This window comes from Tinamus guttatus, unplaced genomic scaffold (genome assembly GCF_059628265.1).
Source record: "Tinamus guttatus ecotype Peru unplaced genomic scaffold, ASM5962826v1 Tinamus_guttatus_pri_ptg000172l, whole genome shotgun sequence".
Lineage (NCBI taxonomy): Eukaryota > Metazoa > Chordata > Aves > Tinamiformes > Tinamidae > Tinamus > Tinamus guttatus.
This window is the reverse complement of record NW_028288706.1, coordinates 6,320,118-6,340,398: the sequence shown is the minus strand read 5'-3', so window position 1 is coordinate 6,340,398 and position 20,281 is coordinate 6,320,118. Positions and strand designations below refer to the sequence as shown.

The window sequence follows — 20,281 nt, the reverse complement described above, 5'->3', positions numbered from 1 at the left end:
TGCAAACACTGGTTCCATGTAGAGCTTATCAGGACATTAGTCTGAAAATAACACTGCTTTTGCTCATTTTCCCTCACCAGGGTAACAGCACACATTATCCGAGTCCAGGATTTGTGTCACAAGTTAATAACAAGGAAGGGTGTGTGCCACATACCTCATGTTCTGTAAGGTGAAGGAGCCATACAGGGTATGGCCTGCAGTAACCAACCTTCCCAGGAAACATAAATACAAGGGAGTTTTGCTGTGATTTAGTCATGATAGCAAAATAATTAAAGCCTATGAAACAGCAGAAGTACATGTAAATTTATTATAAAAAAAACACTTTTAGCAGCTGCTCCTTCACTGCCCTCTCCTCGGCTCGTTCTGCTCCCAGCGCTGGTGGCCGTGGGCTCAGCGCAGCGCGGGCGGCCCCGGCCCGGCCCAGCCCCACGAGGCTGCCGGGCGGCGGAGAGAACAGCGCCAAAGGCCTTGTCAGACTCTGAGGAGTTACATTGCGACCGGTAACAACAAGGTATAACGTGTCCTTAGGCTTCTGCAATCTGCCGTGAGCCTCACGTGTGAGCAAGGTTAAATTCCCTTTTAAAACCTATGCCGGAAAGCGCGCGCACCATCTGCTACCTGAGGCGCCCGTCGGGCTTCACGGGGCCCAGCTCGGACTTGGGGTCGGGGCTGAGCGAGCTCCACGCCGTCTGCGCGCACGCCTGCATCACGGGGCACGAGGTGGCCCCGCTGCTGCAGATGTCCACGGCCGACCACGCGCTGCCCACCAGCGAGTCCACCCAGCTCTCCAGCTTGGAGCCCACGAGCGCCGCGTTCCTCCGGGCCTGGTCCAGCTGCGCGGCGCCGATGGGGATATTTAGGACGGGGTTCAAGCCCTGGAAGCTCTGCTCCATGTATGCGTTTCTTGGAGGCCCGTTGTGATACTTCAAGGCTTCCTCTGGAAATGCAAAAAGAAACGCCCAAATTAGTGAGGCAAAGACTCATCCAGGGTTTAAGGTCACAGCAAACCGAAAGGCAGGAGTTGGTGGTGTGCTGGCCTGGAAATGAGCTGGTCTTGAGAACACACAACGAAAAGGCAGACCCAGCATCGTGGCTGTCCTGTCTGGGGGCTCGCTAAAAGCCCCTCACTGTACCTGGCCCTTCAGTGACGCGCATCTCCCTCTCAGGAGGAGCTGATGTTGCATTTGCACAAAGTGACTTTTCTTTCACCAGGGGGAAGCTGAGGGAGATACATCCCTCTCAACTCTGCAGACACCATGCCCTGAAATTACAAAACAACTCCAGGACATTTGCTGTGAGAATGCCGCCCAGCCTTGCGGCGCTGTCACCGATTTGGCTAAGAACTAAGATCTCAGGCTTTTCTTCTTTTTTTTTTTTTTTTTTAATCCCCTAACTGGATCCACCCTCTCGCGGGCGGAGGAGACGTCACGGTGTTCACTGGCTCCGTTTGCCTGCAGAAGCTGGCGGGAGTCACTCCTGGCACGGGGAGGGTAACAGCACCGTATCGGACACACCGGGCTGGGCTGATGCTTAACCCCAGCATCGCTCAGGAAGTGCTCCAGCCTTACTGGGAAATTCTCTTTAATCACAATCATATTTCAAGCCTTTCTGTCAAATAATGTATCAAAAACACTTCCTAATGATGCTTTTCTTTGCACCGCTCCTGTTTTTCTTACCATAATTCTTTCACTTCAGCAAAACGCAGCTTATTCCCCGAATCTGTGATATTGCACTAAAAACATCTGTCACAACTGTGCTAACGCCTTGAACAACCCGGGCTGGACGCTATGGCTCGGCCAGGCCTTGTCTCGGGCTCCCTCGTGCCTCCACGTCCGTGTGCACTGAGGCTCCTCGTGGAGCCAGGATGCGACCCGCTCCAAATATTCCCTCAGTGCCTCTGGGGAGGAAATTCTCAAACGTTTCTTTCTGTTCTCAGTTGACTCCTTTTGCTGTCCTCCCTCCCGCAGCACAGAGGCCGCGTTGAGCTCTGCCAACGCACACATGTCTAGAGCACAAAATGGGCCCATTCAGGGCCCTCCAGGCTGGGGAAGCCACAGCTCAGATACCAGTTAGAGGCCAGGAATTAAATCAGCGTCTCCAATTCCTTCCACATGTCCCTGCGGCTTGCGCTGCAGATCGACACTGACTCCTTTCTTCCAGGCAGAGGACAGTATCTCAGATGCTGGCAATAAATCAGTACATTTATTTAGAGGGAAAGAGGACATTTAATTGGAAATTTGCTGTTACATTTGCAGAGTCTTTAATGTCAGATATTGTGCAAGTCCATTACTTCAAAACTCCAATTAAATTAATTCGGCACATCCTCATTGCCATTATGTATCACTTACTGTTCCTGTACCCATCAAAAGCTCCCTTTTATTTTAAATGGTAGATACAATAACCTCTAGTCAAAATGAGCTTTTGCTAAGCACATGTGTGAAAAGTGTGCTCTGCCAGAGCACTGCAGTTTAAGAAACAGAACAAGTACACATGATTAAATTTCCTCCTTTGGAAGCAATTAAATATGGAAGACTGTTTGTCAACATATTAATTAAATAGGAACATTCTAAGTAAAAAATCCCCAAACAAATAAGAGTTGGCATTACTAGCAGGATCATCTGATTGAAACAGGCAATTTAGAGAGCTTGTTGAATTAAAGGCTGTTGTGCATGTGTTTATTGGAGGGAAGGAGATGCTTTTCCAGACAAATAGTGGGATGAGGTGGAGCCTGCTCTCCTCTAGTTCCTGGTCTCTGATGTTTCCCACCTACTTAATGACTAGATGGAAGGAAAGAAGGGAAAGAAACCTGCCAAAAACTTAGGACTTGGGGGTAGTCATTAGCAGGAGGTGACCACCCTCTCTGAAGGAAAAGTAAATAAAGCAGAGGCTAATACTAATGGGGAAAAAAGCCCATGCTGCTTCCCAGTGTGCAGGCTGCTCCTTGGCTGGAGGGAAGCTGAGGAAGGGCAGCGGGGGGACGCGCGTCCCCAGAGCTGCCTGCGCTCCATGGAAAGGGCTCGGGAAAAGCAGACAACAGCAGTGAGGCAGGGTCTGGAAGATCACTATTTTGGCATTAGGTGCCTCAAAAACCTGCCCAGTTTGCCCCAATTTCTTCAGCACTCAGCAGTAGCTGCAGAGCCAAGAGGAAGATGTGGCAGTTTGGCTCCTTCCCTCCACTGACACAGAGAGAAAATGCTGTGGGGTGAGCTGCTTGACACAGATACTGAATTAGTATTTAAGGACTGACACGTCACTCCTTTTTCATGAAAAAATAATGAAGAATGCCAGGCTTTCCTCTATGAAACATGTGCTTAGACTTTTAAAACTATGGTTAGAGCAACCAACTCAAAATTAACAGAACTGCAAGCCTTAAACTAGGCTTTTTTTTTTTTTTTTTTTTTTGCCAGGAAATACATCTAAAAAGCCCTTTGACTTCAGTGGAGGATGCAGGCTATGTATCAATGCAAAATATGCCCCATTGAGGTCAAAGTGCTGTTTTTTAAAAATGAGTTATTTTGGTCCCCCATTTTTATTTGCTCTTCACTCTGGGAGGGCCCTTCCCTTCGCAACTGACTTTTTTAACTGTAACTTCTTTGGAGCAAACACAGAGCCTGTAGTCTGCTGCACAGGCTGGCACTTCAGCATTTTTGTGGGGGTTTGCTCAGTATTTTGCAGAAAAAGCAAATGATTTTAGACAGCCAGTGGGTTCAGGAATGAAAGATGCGGTTACCTTGGTACACATTAAGGTGCTAGACTGGTGATTTTTTTAAAACACTACTGAATGTACAGCTTTATTTTGTTACTTGAATTGTGTTGAAACCCTCTGGCGAGAAGGTGATTTTTTATTGGCATTTTGTTTGTTTTTCTTTCTTGCAGCAAACAAGACAGTGCTGCATTTGCTCATTCCGGAGCTGATCGACTCCTTGTCAACTGGATCTGAACTAAATTTCAAAGCAAATCCCTGTCCTTGGGTTTTTTCTCAGCACGACGATTCCTGTGCATCTCCGCTCTTCTGCAGCCCTGCGCTTGCCTGCTGCTGCTACAGTATTTATCAGGAACACGTCACACAGCCGCTAGGTAATTTAAGGAATTCACAGCAGTTCTAGCATCAGCCGCCACCAGCTTTATAATCTTTATAGATGCAATTAGAATTGATTGAGCCTCTGCAAATAACCAATGGCAAAACGAAGGTTTCCCAGTATATACTTAATTAAGATGACCCATAAATACGGATTAAGCGAAAGGCCTTAGGAATGCGTGGCTGTCTGCTACTGCCTTCAGGCCCTTGGGACAGGCAGCTGCAGCTGGAGGGGCTGCGGAGCAGAGCAGCCCGAGCAGGAACGAAGCCCCTGCTTCCCTTCTGTGCCCTTCCTATTTGAAGGAAGAACTGTTTGATGTATTTATTCCCTTCCCTGCTTTTTTTTCCCCGCCCCCTGCCAATCCAGTGTTTGGTATCAGCTTGGTCTTTGCGGCTTTATCTGCCCACTGGCTCCCAGTAACCTATTTAGCTTTAATGAAACAGGTACTGCCACTAAACGCCTGACAACTCATTATCATCCCTCCAGCTGGGAGACCACTGTGAAAGCTCTGCCGTGAACATAAACTCCAATTTAGAACTGGAATTGCCTTGGCTTCTCCTCTGGCCCCGAGAACAGGCGTGTGCTGGCGCAGGCAGGACGGCTCCACGGGGCAGCGTGGAGCCGAGCGCTGCCGAGCGCCCGGCCTTTTCACCAGCACGGGAATCTCCCAGGCTCCTGGGCTTAGGCTGAGAACTGCTGTGTGCTCAGACACAAACCCTCCTTCCACTTCCCTGCATTAGAAAAGCAGCAATTCCCATGGGATTTTTTTTCTGGCAAAAGTCTGAAACCTTAAGGGAGTCTCCAGATTGTGTGGTGCATCACTTGGGTTATGGGTGCTGCTCCTGGGGGGCCGGAGCAGGGCACAACCCGGGAGCCCACGGAGGGGCCGGTCCTGGGCTCGGCAGTCCCCGCGCAGGGGCCGTGCTGCCCGTCGCCGCGCGCGTCCCTCGCTCCGTGAATAGAGCTTTTATCAGCCCAAGCAAGGACATGAATATCACATTATTTCTGTATTCTTTAACGTATAGCTGGGAGGGGGGGGCGCTAGGACTAGCAGCTGGCAGGATTTCTGTCCTGAGGGATCTCACGCCCCCATTTATGGCCAAGTGCTCTGACTTGGGCCTCCTGTCTGGCTCTGCCTCTCTCCATCGCTGTGCCGGGTCTCCAGACCACGTCTCACCTCTGCTGCCTAAAGCAGAGAGCGAGAGCCCCCGGTGGGCACGGAGCCCTCGTCGGCTTCTTCCTTCCTTCCCTGCTCTTCCTCCTTACTTCCATGTGATGGATGGCCGGAGGGGAAGAGAACAAGAAGGAATAACTAACAGCGGGCTCTAGCCTGCCCTGAATTAGTCTGGGGAGTCTCAGCAAGCCTCTGGGTGTGCTCAGCAACCCCAGGTTTTGAAAAGGGCAACGGATTTGTGTTTTCAGACCAATTTACCTTGCTCTTTTCACAGACAAATTGCACCCAAAGCCACAGCCGTTCCTACACCTGGAGGGTTCGGCGGGGCGCAGGTCTGAGCACTGCCAGGCAGATCGATGCCAAGTGACACCAAACGTATGAATGACTGTGATCAGTCAACACCTGTGGAGCAGCTATTCGCTTCCCAGGGCATCCTTACAACAAGGACTTCAATTTTGGGGGGGGAACAGAAGAGAGGAGGATGGTGGGTAGAACAACATTTTCAAGAAATCCCTAATAGAATACAGGATTCCCTTCTGCTGACAACTCCTGGCTAGGTGTGATGCATGTTTGCTTTCCAGTGTTCAGACAAGACAATACTACTCCTTCATTTTAGAAGATTTTTGGCAGATGTCATGTTGTTTACAACTGAACAGAAATTGTTCTTCTGGAAGTCCTAATTCTTCTGTCATCTTCTCATAATGCCTTTATTTGGCATAGAAAAATAAATTTAAATAGTTGAGTGGTGTCAATCAGACACAAGCTGGAAATCAAAAATAGATGACAATTTTCTACGTTGAGTACAATAGTGTCACTGAGAGAGAAAACCATAATAACCAAACAACAGAAATCTGCATTGCAAATACCTATATAATTGTAACTACAGCGGAGTGTCATTATTTGCCCCTGTAGTTAATTTTCTCCTTTACCTTCATGCCTCAGACATCTGGAGATTATACATCACAGCATCAGTAACAAATCATTCCTGAGGCGTTTTTCCTACATAAAATTGTTTTCAAGTTTTATATCTCATTCCTATAGTAGACTGTAATTACCCTATGAGGGAACAAGGCTATTTAACCAAAAATAGAAGCCTGAGCTTCTCCTAGTGAATCAATGGGTCATTTTTCTTTTTGCAGCTCAAGTGGCCATACAGAATGACTTTGTAATTTCAGCAGAGTCAATCCAGATTCAGAGTTTGGAGCACAGGGAGTTTTATTTGAGTTGCAACATGGGGATTCCTGGGTGCAAGCTGAGGAACGTCTCCTCTGGCCTTACAGGTAAAAGGCTGCAGATTTTATCACCGGCTGGCACTGCGCCACATTTCCCATTCGATTTTTGCCTTAACTGTTAAATTAGCCAAGAACATGGAATTCAGTAATTTACAAGGGGCGAGTCAATAATATCCGCATTTAGAAGTGAGCTGCCTCAAACTTTGAAAAACCTTCCCTTCTGCGCACCGTGCTTCCTCCCACTTCATCACTGTCTATTAGCTAATGGCAGCAGCAGGCTGTCTGTGCTTTCGTTTCTGCTTAAGAAACGATGCCACCAAATGTTAGAAGAAGAAATCAGTGCGTTAGCTGTTGTGGTGTGAAACGTGCAGAACGAAGCTCCCGTCGAGCCAGCTAAGGGCTGCATTAGCTCCCAGCGGCTGCCGGCTGCTGTTGGCGTCGCAGGGGCCGCACATCACCCGGGAAGGGTCACGCCTGACTCAGTTTATTTGCTGCCTTGTCAGGAAGAAGAACTTCTGAAAACTTAACAGGTTCATTCATGTATCTAGCAACTTTAAGACGTCTAAAGTTATGAATATTGATATTAGACAGATGGAAGTACTTGAGCACGTAAGGAGAATGGTAAAGATATTCCTAGCAACAAACTTGTTTTGATCTTACTGAATAAGAAAGCAGGGGGGGTTACAAAATGTTCCCTCTTCCCACAGCCCCGTGTGCGCGGTGGTTGCTGAAGAACAGCCACATGAACGGGTGCTCCTGCTGTCTGCTGGAAAAGGGAGCGTGGCTCTGCTCCTGTCATTCGGGGACACAGCCCTTGCATGGACGTGTATTTCTGCATTTGCGAAGCAGATTTTGGCTGGTATTGGGGAAAAGTGGGCACCTGGACCTGATAAATATGTCAGCATATGAGCTCTGGCCTAGGGTAATTTTGACTAATTCAGCATTTCATATATAAATGCTTTTATCATTAAACGCATAGACTTTGTCAAGGTAAGAGCTTAAATGTCTGTACATTTCTCTGAGCAAGTGTGAATGAAAAGCAGCAGAGAGGAAATGCTCCATTTTTTTTTTCAAATTTCTCAATTATGTTCTTTTATCATAACTGTTAGACTATTGAGACTTTAAACTTCTTTGGATCTTGAACCACGCATATTTTAAAGATACAAACAGCCTTTTGTTCAAAGTGCCTGTGTTTTATGGACTGGAGGCAGGCACTTTGGCTTGTCATGGTACAACGTTTCTTCTGATTTAATATCTAAAATATTCCTTTCTTTTCTCCTTTCCCAATGCACTGCAACTCCATTTTTAACAGCAACATTTACAGTGAATAATGTGACAACTATACTATCTCTGGAACAAAATAATACAACTTACCTTGCTTGATAGGCTGCCGATTAACAAAGGTGAGAGGAGTAACGAGGAATTTGGTTTCAGCTACTTGTACCCAGTGGTGCAAAATTTTGATTGTCCAGACACCAGGTCGGAGGGGCAAATTCAAAGGTGGTTTGTAGTGAGTAAATTCTGCGCTGGATTCAATCAGGATATCGTACGTTGCGGCAATTATGTTGATGGGATCGACCCAAATGACAGTGACGGTGACGTTGGGGCCTTTCCCCCACTTCTGCATTCCCACCGGCTCGTCCATCGGCCCCAGAAGTCCTCCGAAGTTCCGGAAAAGCCTCTCCTTGGCGTCCCACTCGGTGCCGATCTGCAATCAGAGGCCGCACTGCTGCTAACGGTTCCTCCGCAAGCACCCAAGACCCCGGCGACGAGCGGGGTCCCGCGATGCAGGAACCCTGCTGCTCCAAACCCCACGATGCACGAACCCTGCTGCTCCAAACCCCACGATGCAGGAACCCGGCTGCTCCAAACCCCACGATGCACGAACCCTGCTGCTCCAAACCCCACGATGCACGAACCCTGCTGCTCCAACCCCACGATGCACGAACCCTGCTGCTCCAAACCCCACGATGCACGAACCCCGCTGCTCCAACCCCACGATGCACAAACCCTGCTGCTCCAACCCCCCCAAGCTGGAAGCGCGGTCAGAGCTGCCCGGCTGGCCAGGCCTGCACGGTTACGCTGGGAGCAGGAAGAGGCTTTTGCTGCCCCAGGAGAGGCACAACCCGCGCTATCCCCTCACACTGTCGCGGGGAGTTATTTCTGCTAAACTCAATTCGTACTGTCATAACAGTGACGGTCTTTTTTATTTATTCACTACCTGACAGTAAAGCAGCTGATTCACAATCTAGTGTAAATATTTAATAGACCTTTCATTTTCCTAGCAGCTTTCACATTTCAATGGTTTATATGTATTTTAATGCTTCACCCATAGCCCATGGGATGATACCAACTTACAAGCTGTTGTCATTAAACACTACTGAAAATAAGCATGTGTAACCAGATGGCATGGAAATATATGTAAAAATTGGACTCTCTAGGCCAACTGAAAGCCTTTTTACCACCCCAGTGGTATACCCCACTACTATAGCTAGTGTGTATTTATGATGTTAACAAAACCAATTCCTCCAGTTCTCAAGGCAATCTGGTAGAACATAGCACTGAACATTGTGTATTTGCTTTTGGACCAAGGGCCCAACTTGCTTATCCCGTGAGGTCCTTTTTCCATGGCCTCAACGCAGAAGAAATCAACACCAAAAATGTTTGAACTGCAGAGCAGGAAAACCCCTTGGCTCCTTTTGGTAAAGAGGCCTGTCATTCCTGGTGAGACATACGGATGACGTGATCAGCCTGGTACTGAAATCCCTCACAACTCTTTAGGTCTTAATGCTTAAATTCCCAACAAACAACATAAATGATCTAATCGTGATTTTGTTCCATAAACAGCAACCATGGGACTCCTTCAAGGGGTCCCTGGAGTCCCATGCGCACACAGACTGGATCCTGCTCTTTCAGCATACGAGGACAGCAAAGATTTCTCCTACACAGCATCTGTTCTTGTCCCTAACCTTCACCTCAGTGGTCCCACAGTCACAACTTGCTTTCCTGAAGCAGTAAACAAACAATTGTAGCTGATTTGCTTGAAAGGCTTCTCTTCTAGATTTCATCTCACCTGGTGAGAATGAGTGGCCCCAATCTAATGCCAAAATCCTACAAATATGTCAAACAAAGCAATTACCTGATGTCTACTACCACTGATATCTGTACTGGCAACTGTCCAGTCTCTAGTCTCTTCTAAGCAGATCACTGTGGTTGGTAGAAGAATTACATAGGGACTGAAAGCAAAAGGCTACAAGGCCAACAGAATAAAAACCTGAAGCTCTAAATCCATCTGGCAGCATACAAGTTTCTCCTACAGGACTACGACACTGCAGAATAAGAGACAAAATGAGTCCTCTATTACTCTGCAATCACCACAGCAGAATCACAGCTAGCAGAGGTATTTCTCCTGGCACAACAGCTAATTGGCCTAGAGAGCATGGCCCAGATACCAGACCCAAGCATTGGCTGCCCTGAAGAGCTGTCACTGTGTACTCTCCTGACAAGACCACCTGAATATGGATGGAACTAAGCTGTGAAAGAAATTTTCCTGAGCAGATCTTATTACCTGCTCCACCAACCTTCACTGAGCATGGCCATGTCATACTGCTGTAGCTCAAGAGACCTAGAAATAATAAAGCCACAATACGTGAAACAAATACACACTCTTCTGGGCAAAAGAAACCCTTTGCAACTCTTTCCAACAGTGTATTTTACTGAAACATGTCTGAAGAACCCCTTGAAGAAAGTTCACTTTCATCCTCAAATATTAAATGTTCAACCCTGACATCAGCTCTTGTCCTGTCTCTAGCCTCTGCTGCCTGGAAATGACACCACATTCTCCGTCCTCCAAAAGCCCTGACCCTGCTTAACAACCTTGTTGCACAAAGCATGGGAGACACGTGCACATACACAAAAATGCACGTGAACTGGAGAAGAGTAAAAGGTCTATGGAAGAGTACAAATTACTCCCGGGGTAAAACAAAAACATGCACTGGGATGTAACCAGTGGTGCTGCAGAAGAATTCAGGAGGCCTCTAAGAAATGAGCTCCTGGATGAGAAAGCTGGCAGAAACTGAATGCAAGCAAGACATGAACAGAGCTGCCACCAGTTTCTGAAGGAGAGGGAAGATGTTGGGTCGAGCATGTTTCCCGTCAGCGAGAAAAACCTCAGGATGCTGTTTGAATCAGTAAACTTTGAAATTAGAATGCTTTGTTTAAATCTGTATTTAAAAATTTTTTCTGTCTCTTCTAGCATCATCTCTTCTTCCTGGACCAGCACATGGATGCAGTCTCCTTGTATTCATCACCTTGAACTCAGTATCTGTAACTCACTGTATCTGAAACTAATTGTGAAGATGATGCATGGGGTAAAGCATGACCCACCTCCTCGATGATCTACAGTGCTGTAAACGTGTCAGACCCTGCTACCAGCCTCCCGTGCAGTCCCTGTAATTTTCAAAGCAATTAATGGCTCAAGGCCTCGCTAAATTGAAGCTCATATTTCTGTCTATGAAACTGAGCCTGTCTAAAGCAAGGCAAATCACAACGCTCATGAGAATTGGGGAAAAAAAACTGTTATGTAGGGATATTGCTAACTAAGGATTTTCTACAGACATCACAGAAATCCAAACTGGAACTACTTTTTTGAAATCCTGCAAGCCTGCTTCTTCAAGAAAGTCTTTCCGCCATTAGAATGACACCTCACCAAAAGACCATTCCCTTTGCCAGGAAAAAACTTCATCCAAATCACTCAATCCAGAAACCTATTCCAAAGAGCAATCCAAGCCCGGGGATGTAGCAGGGAGTTCATGCAAGCAGTGGCTGCTCTTGCTGCCAAAGGCCTGTGCTCAGACCTGAGCACCAGTCAGGGCATAAGCCCTGCACTGCAGATGAGGCCCACGGTGCAACATCGAGGTGGGCAGATGTGTGACAGGAGCACCCGGGCCACCCCATGCAAAACCACAGGTGCAGGAGAAGCAAAGGGAAGGGGGCCGCACACGTCTAGTTACGAGGTCAGTCCTTCATACCCAGCGCTGGTCTGGTACAGACTTTCCTTGCTGCACAGCTTACAGTACCAGCTGGTTTTAGAAGCACAGTTTAATTTTATTTAAAGCAGTATTTAGAGGCTCATGCATCTTCCCCTGAACTTTACGCAGGTGAATTCCTGGTACCAAGATGTCTGATTTTACAGGCTAAGAGATACTACAGCCCTATAATATTTTTCATAGCCCCTTAAAACATCTTGAGTAGGCTTTCACTTTCAAGTGGAACACACAAAGTATAGGAGGGAGCCAAGCAGTAACAAATATCTGATATAATACAAAGGTACATGGCACAGAAACATTTAACACGTATTTGGGGCTTCCAGAGCAGGCAGTAAGCACGGGTACACTTGGCAAGCTGCAACTCTCTCACTTGCTTAAAACTACTGTTTTCTGTCTCTGTTCAGTCCCAAGATAAAATTTTCCCAAGATAAATTATGCCTTGATTATGGGTTTGTGTCTCATTGCTCACCACAAACAGGACCATTAGGTTCACACAATGCACACTAATTGCCTGCCACCTAGTTTATTTTATTCTCCGTGATGAATCACAAGTCTTAACAAGGCCAGAAATAAACTTCATGTTCCCCCGTTATAGTCAGAGCTGAGACTTTTAGTACTCTACAGCGAATCAATCTCTTGTCCTCCATGGAAAAGGTACTACGAAGCCAGAGCAGTCATAGAAGGCTACGTGGTACGTGTATTATTTACAAGCCAATTTTAGGAGGTGTGGGAGTTTCCCGACAAAGAGGAGGGCAGAGGTCTCAGCCTTGGAAATCTTCCCTCTTGGATTTCCTGTAATTTTATGTAACAGCCCAAGACTGAGTGCAAGGAGCCCAGTGCAACTGGCACGCTGTCATTAACCCTGTTAGGAGGTGCACAGGGCTTAGCTTTGCAAGCACGCCGGGATCGTGGCAAATCCGCTGCTCAGGAGGGCGGGCGGAGGAGCGGAGCGGGGAGCACTCGGCCCTGCTGCAATCTGGGGTTGCCCCAGGGTCTCAAGGAAGCCCAAGTCACGTTCAGGGCAGCTTATTTGTGCTCTTCCCGATGGCATCACTGCATTGAGCTCAAAGAGGGAACAAAGCTCCAGCTAAAACATGCCCCGTTCAGCGACACGTTACTGTGAGATCGTGCAATGGAAGCGGCGGCTGGAAAAGCCGCAGAGTAACATTTCTCAATAAACACAAATTTCAGATTTCTTTTCTGGCGCACACAACCCGTGAACATTGCTATCCTTTGTTTCCTCCTTGTATTGAGATGAAGTTTGATGCGTTCTTTCTAAAATTTTTTATTCAAGCTCTAAAATACTAAGACGAATGTATTAATTTTTACCATGCAATGAGAAAAGACATTCCTGCTACCTGCAAAAGCAAGACTTAGAGCAGGTATCAGGCTGAAAGCAGCATTAAAAGAACCAAATAAATAGCAGCATTTCGCCTACAAATTTCAAGAATTAACGCCTGCCTGACCATTTATCATTGCATGAAATGGCACGTCTACCATCAGACACATTGATAAACGAAACACACCTTCCATCCATCTCTTTAATGGCACATTAGTGTCATGGATTTGCCATGCACACCAAAACACTGAATTCTACCTAGGCCTTTCTTAATTGCCCAAGAAGATGGTAATTTATGGACTTGACCATAATGACTTGAACACATTTGTTCAATCAATTTTATGCCTTAATTGAAATTTGTGGCTTAATGAGAAAAATCATGGAATTAAGTGCCTAGACAGTTTCATCTTTAAAACAGAACACAGATGTCAGGTTCTATTAGTGGTCAACTTTCCTAATATATTTTAGGGGTACATTTTTATAGCATATGTCAGATACTGAGACAAATTTCAAGAAGAAATAACAAGCTTTGTGGGAAATCTCAACTGCTGCTGTGATAATTTTCTCTTTGATGCTGCAACATCAATATTCTAGTCAGATGTGGCACTGGTGCCTGACTATCACTAAATTTATGGTTTTTCAGCGTGTTCTCAAGCAGAACACTTACTATATCCCCATTCCCATCTGGAACTGAAAAAACAGGGCATTTTTCAGCTGCCAGGACTCTCTCATAGCTACAACCGATAGCAATCGCAATTTTTGCAGTTACGGAGCCCCTTCTACAACTGTATTGGTGTTATAAGGAAGCTGCGCATTAATCTAGAGAGCCACTCAGACCTAGGAATGACATGGAAATACTCTTGCAAAGGCTGCTGAATTAGCATGCAAGCTCTCCATGGGCTCACGATGCAAAAGGGTGGCTAAACACACGTACCTCGGAGAACTGCAGCCTTCCAAAATCACTCGGTGGACTTGCAATCTTGAAGACCTTCTTTGGCATCACCCACGTTTCCAAAGTTTCCAGCTTACTGACAGCCAGGTTGGTCGCATGGTATCTGATTAGGAAGCCTTGGAAGCGGTCAGCAAGGAAGTAAAGGTGGACTGAAATGGGATGGCCCATGGGATAGTATCTGCAAAAACAGCACAAGCGCATGCTCGTCACTTACACAAACATGAGACATGAGGTCCATGTTTCCTTGGAGCTAACAGCTTAAGGAGCTTAATTCCAACTAGAAAATTCACTGATGTTACGAGATTTCAAATGTGTTCATTACTCATTATCAAATACTCATAAGCTGCTCTGATTATCCTGAAATATAAAGACTGTTACTAAGAATATAGGCTCATTTAGAAGCTCTTCAGCGCTGTAAGTTTTTTAGGAGCTACCTCTGCATGCCAGAAAGCTCCAGTCCATGACGACCTCCTCTGGATAAGAAGCTCTACCCAGAGGGACACCCTCGGGCTGGAGCACTGTCTGCGAGACTAAAGGATGTTCAAGCAGTGTCTGCTCTGTCCTGAATCAGGGGTCTCCTTTTCTTCCGCCTTTGGAGAGGCGCTGGCGGGGGCAGTGACTCGCTGGCGCTGCCCGAGAGCTGCGGGACGGGGGCAGCAGAGGGTGCTCCGAGGCCGGCGAGACGCCCACGGCAGCGGCGGTGCCCGGCTCTGCTCAGCCCGGCCACGTCCCCGCTCCTTCCCGGGGCGATGCTCCCCAGGGACACGGGCAGCAGGAACCAGGCCCACGTTTACAGAACGAACCTCACACTCACGAAAGGCTTGGATTGCGCTTGCCAAGGAATTTTTTTACTTATAATTATAAAACAATCCCAACCAAGCAAACGGGAAAAGAAAATCTAAACAGGAGGTCTGGAAGCCTTCACTTACGGTGTGGCCATTAGATCCTTTGGTATCTAATACTATTAGTCTAGTAAATTACTACTAGTCTAGTAAACTACTAGTCTAACACTAATATCTAGATACTACTAGTCTAGTACTACTAGGATCTAGATACTAGTCATGGGTTCAAATGATCAAAATTTAGGGCCCACTGTCTCTTGCAGTGTCAGAAAAGTTTTTGTAATTATATATGTATGTATGATATTTCTGTAGATATGGATACATAAATAAGCAACTAAATAAAATGCTTTTCATGTCTCCATAACTGAGTAACTTGTTATTTTGCAGAACTGACATTAACTGCAAAATGAGTATATTTGTAATCTGTTTAAAACCAGCTGGTATCACCAGTTTCCAGGAAATTAAATCAGCTAGGACTGACTCCTCGTCTTGGTTATCACAGCTTGAGAGGCCAGCACTAAGAAAAGCCAAGCAGGGATGACTTTCCTGAGATCAGTAACACTCAGGAGGGACTCTGTAGAGCTTGGGAAATAGACCCAGTGAGCTGGGTACAAGCAGGACCAGCACTGATAGACCACAGAACCACAGCAAAGCTCTGCAGCCAGCACAGGCAACAGCCCAGCTCCTGTTCTGAACACTAAGGCCTCCTGTTTTATACGTGTGCAGCAGCAAATATTTACCATATCCTTGAACCAGCCTGAGTAAATTGTCTCTTGGCAGCAGTGAGTAAAAAATGCCTAGAGATGGAGAGAAATAAACTAAATCTCCATCACACGTTGGTGCAGCTGATTCGGCAGCACAGCAGTGTGCAGGGGCCGCACGGCCCTGGCGGGAGCGCGGCTGGCAGCAGCTCCGCACCAGCGTCCTGCGCGGCTGCGGCGGCAGCGCGAGGAGCAGCGCCGTGACCCCGGCAGCAGTGTGGCAAACCACGCTGCTCGTAGGCCTCGCAGCCGAGGGAATGTTATTGGGGTGCTCCGTCTAAATACATCCCTTCTACTGCTGCTTGAGATGTGCAAAATTACCCGTGGGAAAGAAGAAGTGTACACGTGTATACTAGCACGACAGCAGAGTATCAAGAGAGAAGAGAGGCAACACATGAATCTGAGGGTTATCTACTTCTGTATGACTTAATTTGGACACTGACTAGCGGTGCTTTGAGGGGACTTGGCTGGGTGTGTAAACGTGGCCTTCACGCAACATCCCTGCTTGCAATTCCTCCCCGCGCTGTTTCACGAGGCTCCGGCCAGCAGAGGAGCCGTGTTTCATCCCAGGGACAGCTGCAATCAGTGGCGGGTGACACGGTTCCCTATCTATAATCTGAGCAAGCTTGAAAAGCACCTTGAGCTCCTAGGAATGGAAAGCTCCCCAGAAATGAATCTGATTATTGCTATAAATCATCATCAGCACACTGGCAAAAGGAATAAGCACAAAAGTAATTGTGATGTTATTTTAGTACTGGTTATACATAGCTCCCATGTTCTCCTCTGGTTTCACTGTACAGGACAAATGACCCAGGAGTTCTTCAGGTCTGCCTTTACTTCATAGAAGGGAATGCATTCTACTTGTGATTATTTGCTAATTGTTATTGACCTTTTATTGCTTTGCTCTAATAACCATTGCTGGCAAAGCTGGAATAGGAGTCCGGATTGCTTATTGCCACATCTTTGTAGGTGGGGCATTGCTCAGTGCTTCCATGACCAAAGAAGAAGGTCACAAGGCGTCAGGTTCCTCTGGAGAGCGTGGAAGGGCCAAACGCCATTCGTCAAAGCACAAGGACTGTCTTCAACAGTTGCAGACTTAGGCTGTGTTTTCCATAAGGACAAAAAAGGGCTGGGTATCATGGATAGTTCTGAAGCATGAACTAGAATTGCTTTAAAAGATGAACCATATCTGCTCCAAAATGTAGACAGCTTCAAATGTGTGCAGGCAGCACATTCCTTACACAGGCAGCTTAAAGTCATTAAGTGGTCTGAACTACAGACATCTAACATATCTACCATGAAGTCTCTTCTATGTCAATCTCAACTCCTGAATTCTTCTTTCCTAGACTTACAGGTGAAAAATGAAGCTAAAATACATTTTTTCCCCTACAGGCTTTGTTCATGATCTATATCTATATATACATACAGGTTATTTATTTGATGTTAACGGATGCACCTGCTGCAACCTTCAGCAGCAGCAAGCAAGCAGAGACCTTGCAACCAGCTCTTTGTGCACCATATGTGCACCCAAAGGAATAAAATGGCAAGGACCGTTAACTTGCCCCCATTTACATTAATTCTGAAATCCTGTCCTCTGCTTTTGGTATGCATAATAAAGGTGAACATGACCTCTGCTGAAATCACACTGAGGGTTTAGGGGTGGTGGGTATAATATACTCACTGAAATTAATAGAGAAAACGCAGCAGCAGGGGTGGGGGTGGTGCTGCCCAGCTGGAATGTGTCAGTCTTGATCAGGCTGTAGAGCAGCTCCTTAAAAGTGCAACAGCCAAGTCCCATAATGTCACCCTGAATCCCACTGCCTTAGTGCTGGCAGAAACACTGTGGGAAAGGGGTGCCTTCCCCACGCCGCCGCCTGGCCGTGCATGAAACCAGCACAGCCAGGCAGGTGAGTGTCCTTCAGGCAATGTCCCGAGTGTCCCCTGGCAATTGGGTCTGTGTGCTCTGAAGCATCCAGACCTACCTCCTTCCACGAAAACCCACAGGAACTGCTGACACACCAGTGAATCCCGCTCCCACCCACAGGAAGGAAGAGGATTCCCACTAACCGGCAGCTGTTGTCTCCGGCGGTGTGAAAGGAGGTCTCGGCTCTCCTCAGGCCCAGGCGCGCGAAGGAGTGGTACATGGTGAGCGCCACGTCGCTGAGCGTGTGGATGCCGTCGGGCTCGTCGTACACGTTCTCCCAGTACGACCTCAGGCCCGGCGTGCCGGACGGGTAGTTGCCGTACAAGTAATAGTCCAGCTGGCCAATTATCTCTTGGTTCACCACAGCTTCAAACTTGCGGGCAAAGAACGTTGGCCTGGCAGTCTGCTGCGGTAGTGCAAGAGAGAAAGAAACTGGAGTTGGTTCCCGTTTCCAGCCACAAGTCCCTGTCCTAAGCACAGAGTTGGAGTTGAGACCTCAAACAGATTTTTTCTCACCACGGAGCACGCTAACGTTTACAGAACACGGACTACTGTGTGCCAGGGCTAGCCCATGTCCTGGCTCTGCTCGTTTCCTGGTCATCAAGCCATCAGGATGGTCACCAGCTCTCAGGACAAGCAGTGATGATTGCCATGATCACCCTGTCTCCACAGGATGCTCAAGGCCCGGGGCATGAGGCTGGAGACAAGGTGGCAGCTACAGGCTTGGCAGTCCCCAGTGTCAGCAAGGAAGCCCCACACCTCCATGGGACTCCACAAACCTGTCCCTGAGCACTACCAAAAGCAGAACATCGTGGATAACCAGCTTGTGTCTATCACCTTCCTAACTCGCTCAGTAAAAAACTTAGGAGAGTCTAAATGAAGTGAAAAAGACACCTGGATTAGACACAACCGTTTCTTTCAGAACTGGCTTCAGGAGCACTTGTCTTCAGAGTCAGCAAAGGAGATGAACCAAAGCCACAAGAATTGCTGCACAGCTTGGGCTCCTTCCCTGCTGTCTGCTCTTTGCATATTTTCAGCAATCCTTTTGAAGCGTCTCCTGCTTTTATTTATTTATATTAGCACATGGATGCCGCTTTGGCCTTCTCAGAATGAACCCTCCAACCAGACCTAGGCTGACGTCAGGGGAGCCTTCTCCAACTCTTCCCTCTCCCTGTGTTAGCAAACTGCTGCTTGCCTCCTGGGGAAGAAGTACAAATATCTGGATACCAAGGATATGAGAACAGCAGCAGTATTTTTCCGAAATGCCTGACTGACAGGGAGCAAGCAAAATAAGAAAAGCTGTGTGAGAAATCTCAGACCACAATTATGGTGGCAGATACATTTTCTTCTTCTGTTCTGTGGCCAGTCCCTTTGTACCAAGGGCCACCTCCTGCCACCCTGCCCTGGCAGCCACTCTGTGTGCGCCTTTGCAAAATCACTCTAAAATGACATGTTAGCAAGGAGGCCGTGCAGCGGCAGTGGCTGAGCAGAAGGAAGAGGACCGTGGGCTTAGTCCAACTTTCCCTTGCTGCTCAGTTTACCCGCAAGTCCTGAAAGGCTCCTGGGTTCTTTTCCCAGCCCCAAGCCAGTTAGCTTCTGCAGACTTCCCAGAGCTTTTTAAGACTTCCCATTTGTTTTGTGCTGGAGACTTTTCTGAGATGGGAGTTTGGGAAAGCAGAGACTCTCTTAATGTCTCGTTTGCTCTTTTTGTGTCCGTGTCACTGACTTCAACTGTGCCTGGTAGGCAGCACATTACAATAAAGAAAAGATCTCTGTTTTGGAGCAGTCATCATTTTTGTGCTGTAGGGTAACACACTCCCCATCCCACACAAAGCCTGAACAAACATGCTTTATGTAGGGAGCCCTGAGGAGCTGGAGGCTTGGAATTGCAAATCTGGTGATCTCGAAACAAGCTGTTGTTCATTCTTAATAGAATAGGCCAGATACAGTCTTGAGACCAAGTGCACCCTTGAACACAAGCATTTGCTCTCATTTGCCTGGAGGAAATTGTCTCACAAAAGAACCAATTAAACTCTTTAAGGCAGTACTGCCAAACCTGGGTGACCAAAACCTCATGACTCTGACCTCCAAACCATGGGATCAACTTCAATATAACCATGCTTAAGAATATATTAATAAAAAACAGTTTTGCCTTGTGCTATGTAAGCATCTAACAGGTATTCTCATCACGTTTTTTCAGCTTTCTTTTATATTCTAAGGATGAAAATCATTGTTGTTTAACTATGAAAGGCAGTAGACACCTGAAATCATGAAAGCATCGGAACTGAAACCTTGAAAAACCCTTTTCAATAAATTTACTAGAGTAATGCTAGCACTGTGCCAGATGCGTCAGGTTTTCACCCTTCCCAGCACAGCAGATCAACCGGTGGGAAGCCTCCCAAGAGCTGTGTCATGATCTTGCTACACAGTGGTAAACCTCAAGGGCCAAAACAAGGGAAAAGAGACTTTGCCTTCCCCTAAACTATTGACGCCATGCAGCTACACTGCTCTCCACACCCAGGAACAAGGGTGAGAAACCTCCCTTGGGGAAACCAGAGAAGGGAACACTTCAGTTACCTGGAACCTGTGGAAGTCTGCAGGTTTGAAATCATTGGGCGAGCAGCCACACCAGTCTACAATGTGTTTGTACTGACATTTGCAACCGAGTTTACGGTTCCAGTTCGTGATACGCAAATTGTTGTCCACCATGGAGTCACAGTACGGGCTGTTTTCCAGGACCGTGTGAAAGAAAGACTGCAAGAAAAAGAGACCAGGTCAGTACAATCAGCTCTTCGGACTTCCATGTTCTCTCTCAGACCAGTCTGCAGGCCTGAACTGAACTCAGGTGACTTATTTTCTTTCAGAAACAGAGGACAAACAGCTACTCTTGTTTTGCCATGTATAGAGGACATTCCACATGTATGCATTCT

General features: G+C 47.1%; 1 protein-coding gene across 1 annotated transcript in view; it reads right to left on the bottom strand.

Annotated features, from left to right (window-relative positions):
• Window positions 1-541: 541 nt before the first annotated feature.
• Window positions 542-20,281, bottom strand: part of XYLT1 (xylosyltransferase 1) — a 173,540-nt gene continuing 153,800 nt past the window's right edge. The window contains exons 7-11 of the mRNA XM_088523224.1: window positions 19,929-20,105; window positions 17,495-17,757; window positions 13,807-14,002; window positions 7,860-8,193; window positions 542-937 (exon numbers count right to left, since the gene is read on the bottom strand). Of these exons, the coding sequence (XP_088379350.1) occupies window positions 615-937; window positions 7,860-8,193; window positions 13,807-14,002; window positions 17,495-17,757; window positions 19,929-20,105 (1,293 nt within the window). The 3' untranslated portion in view covers window positions 542-614. The remainder of the gene's footprint in view (window positions 938-7,859; window positions 8,194-13,806; window positions 14,003-17,494; window positions 17,758-19,928; window positions 20,106-20,281) is intronic.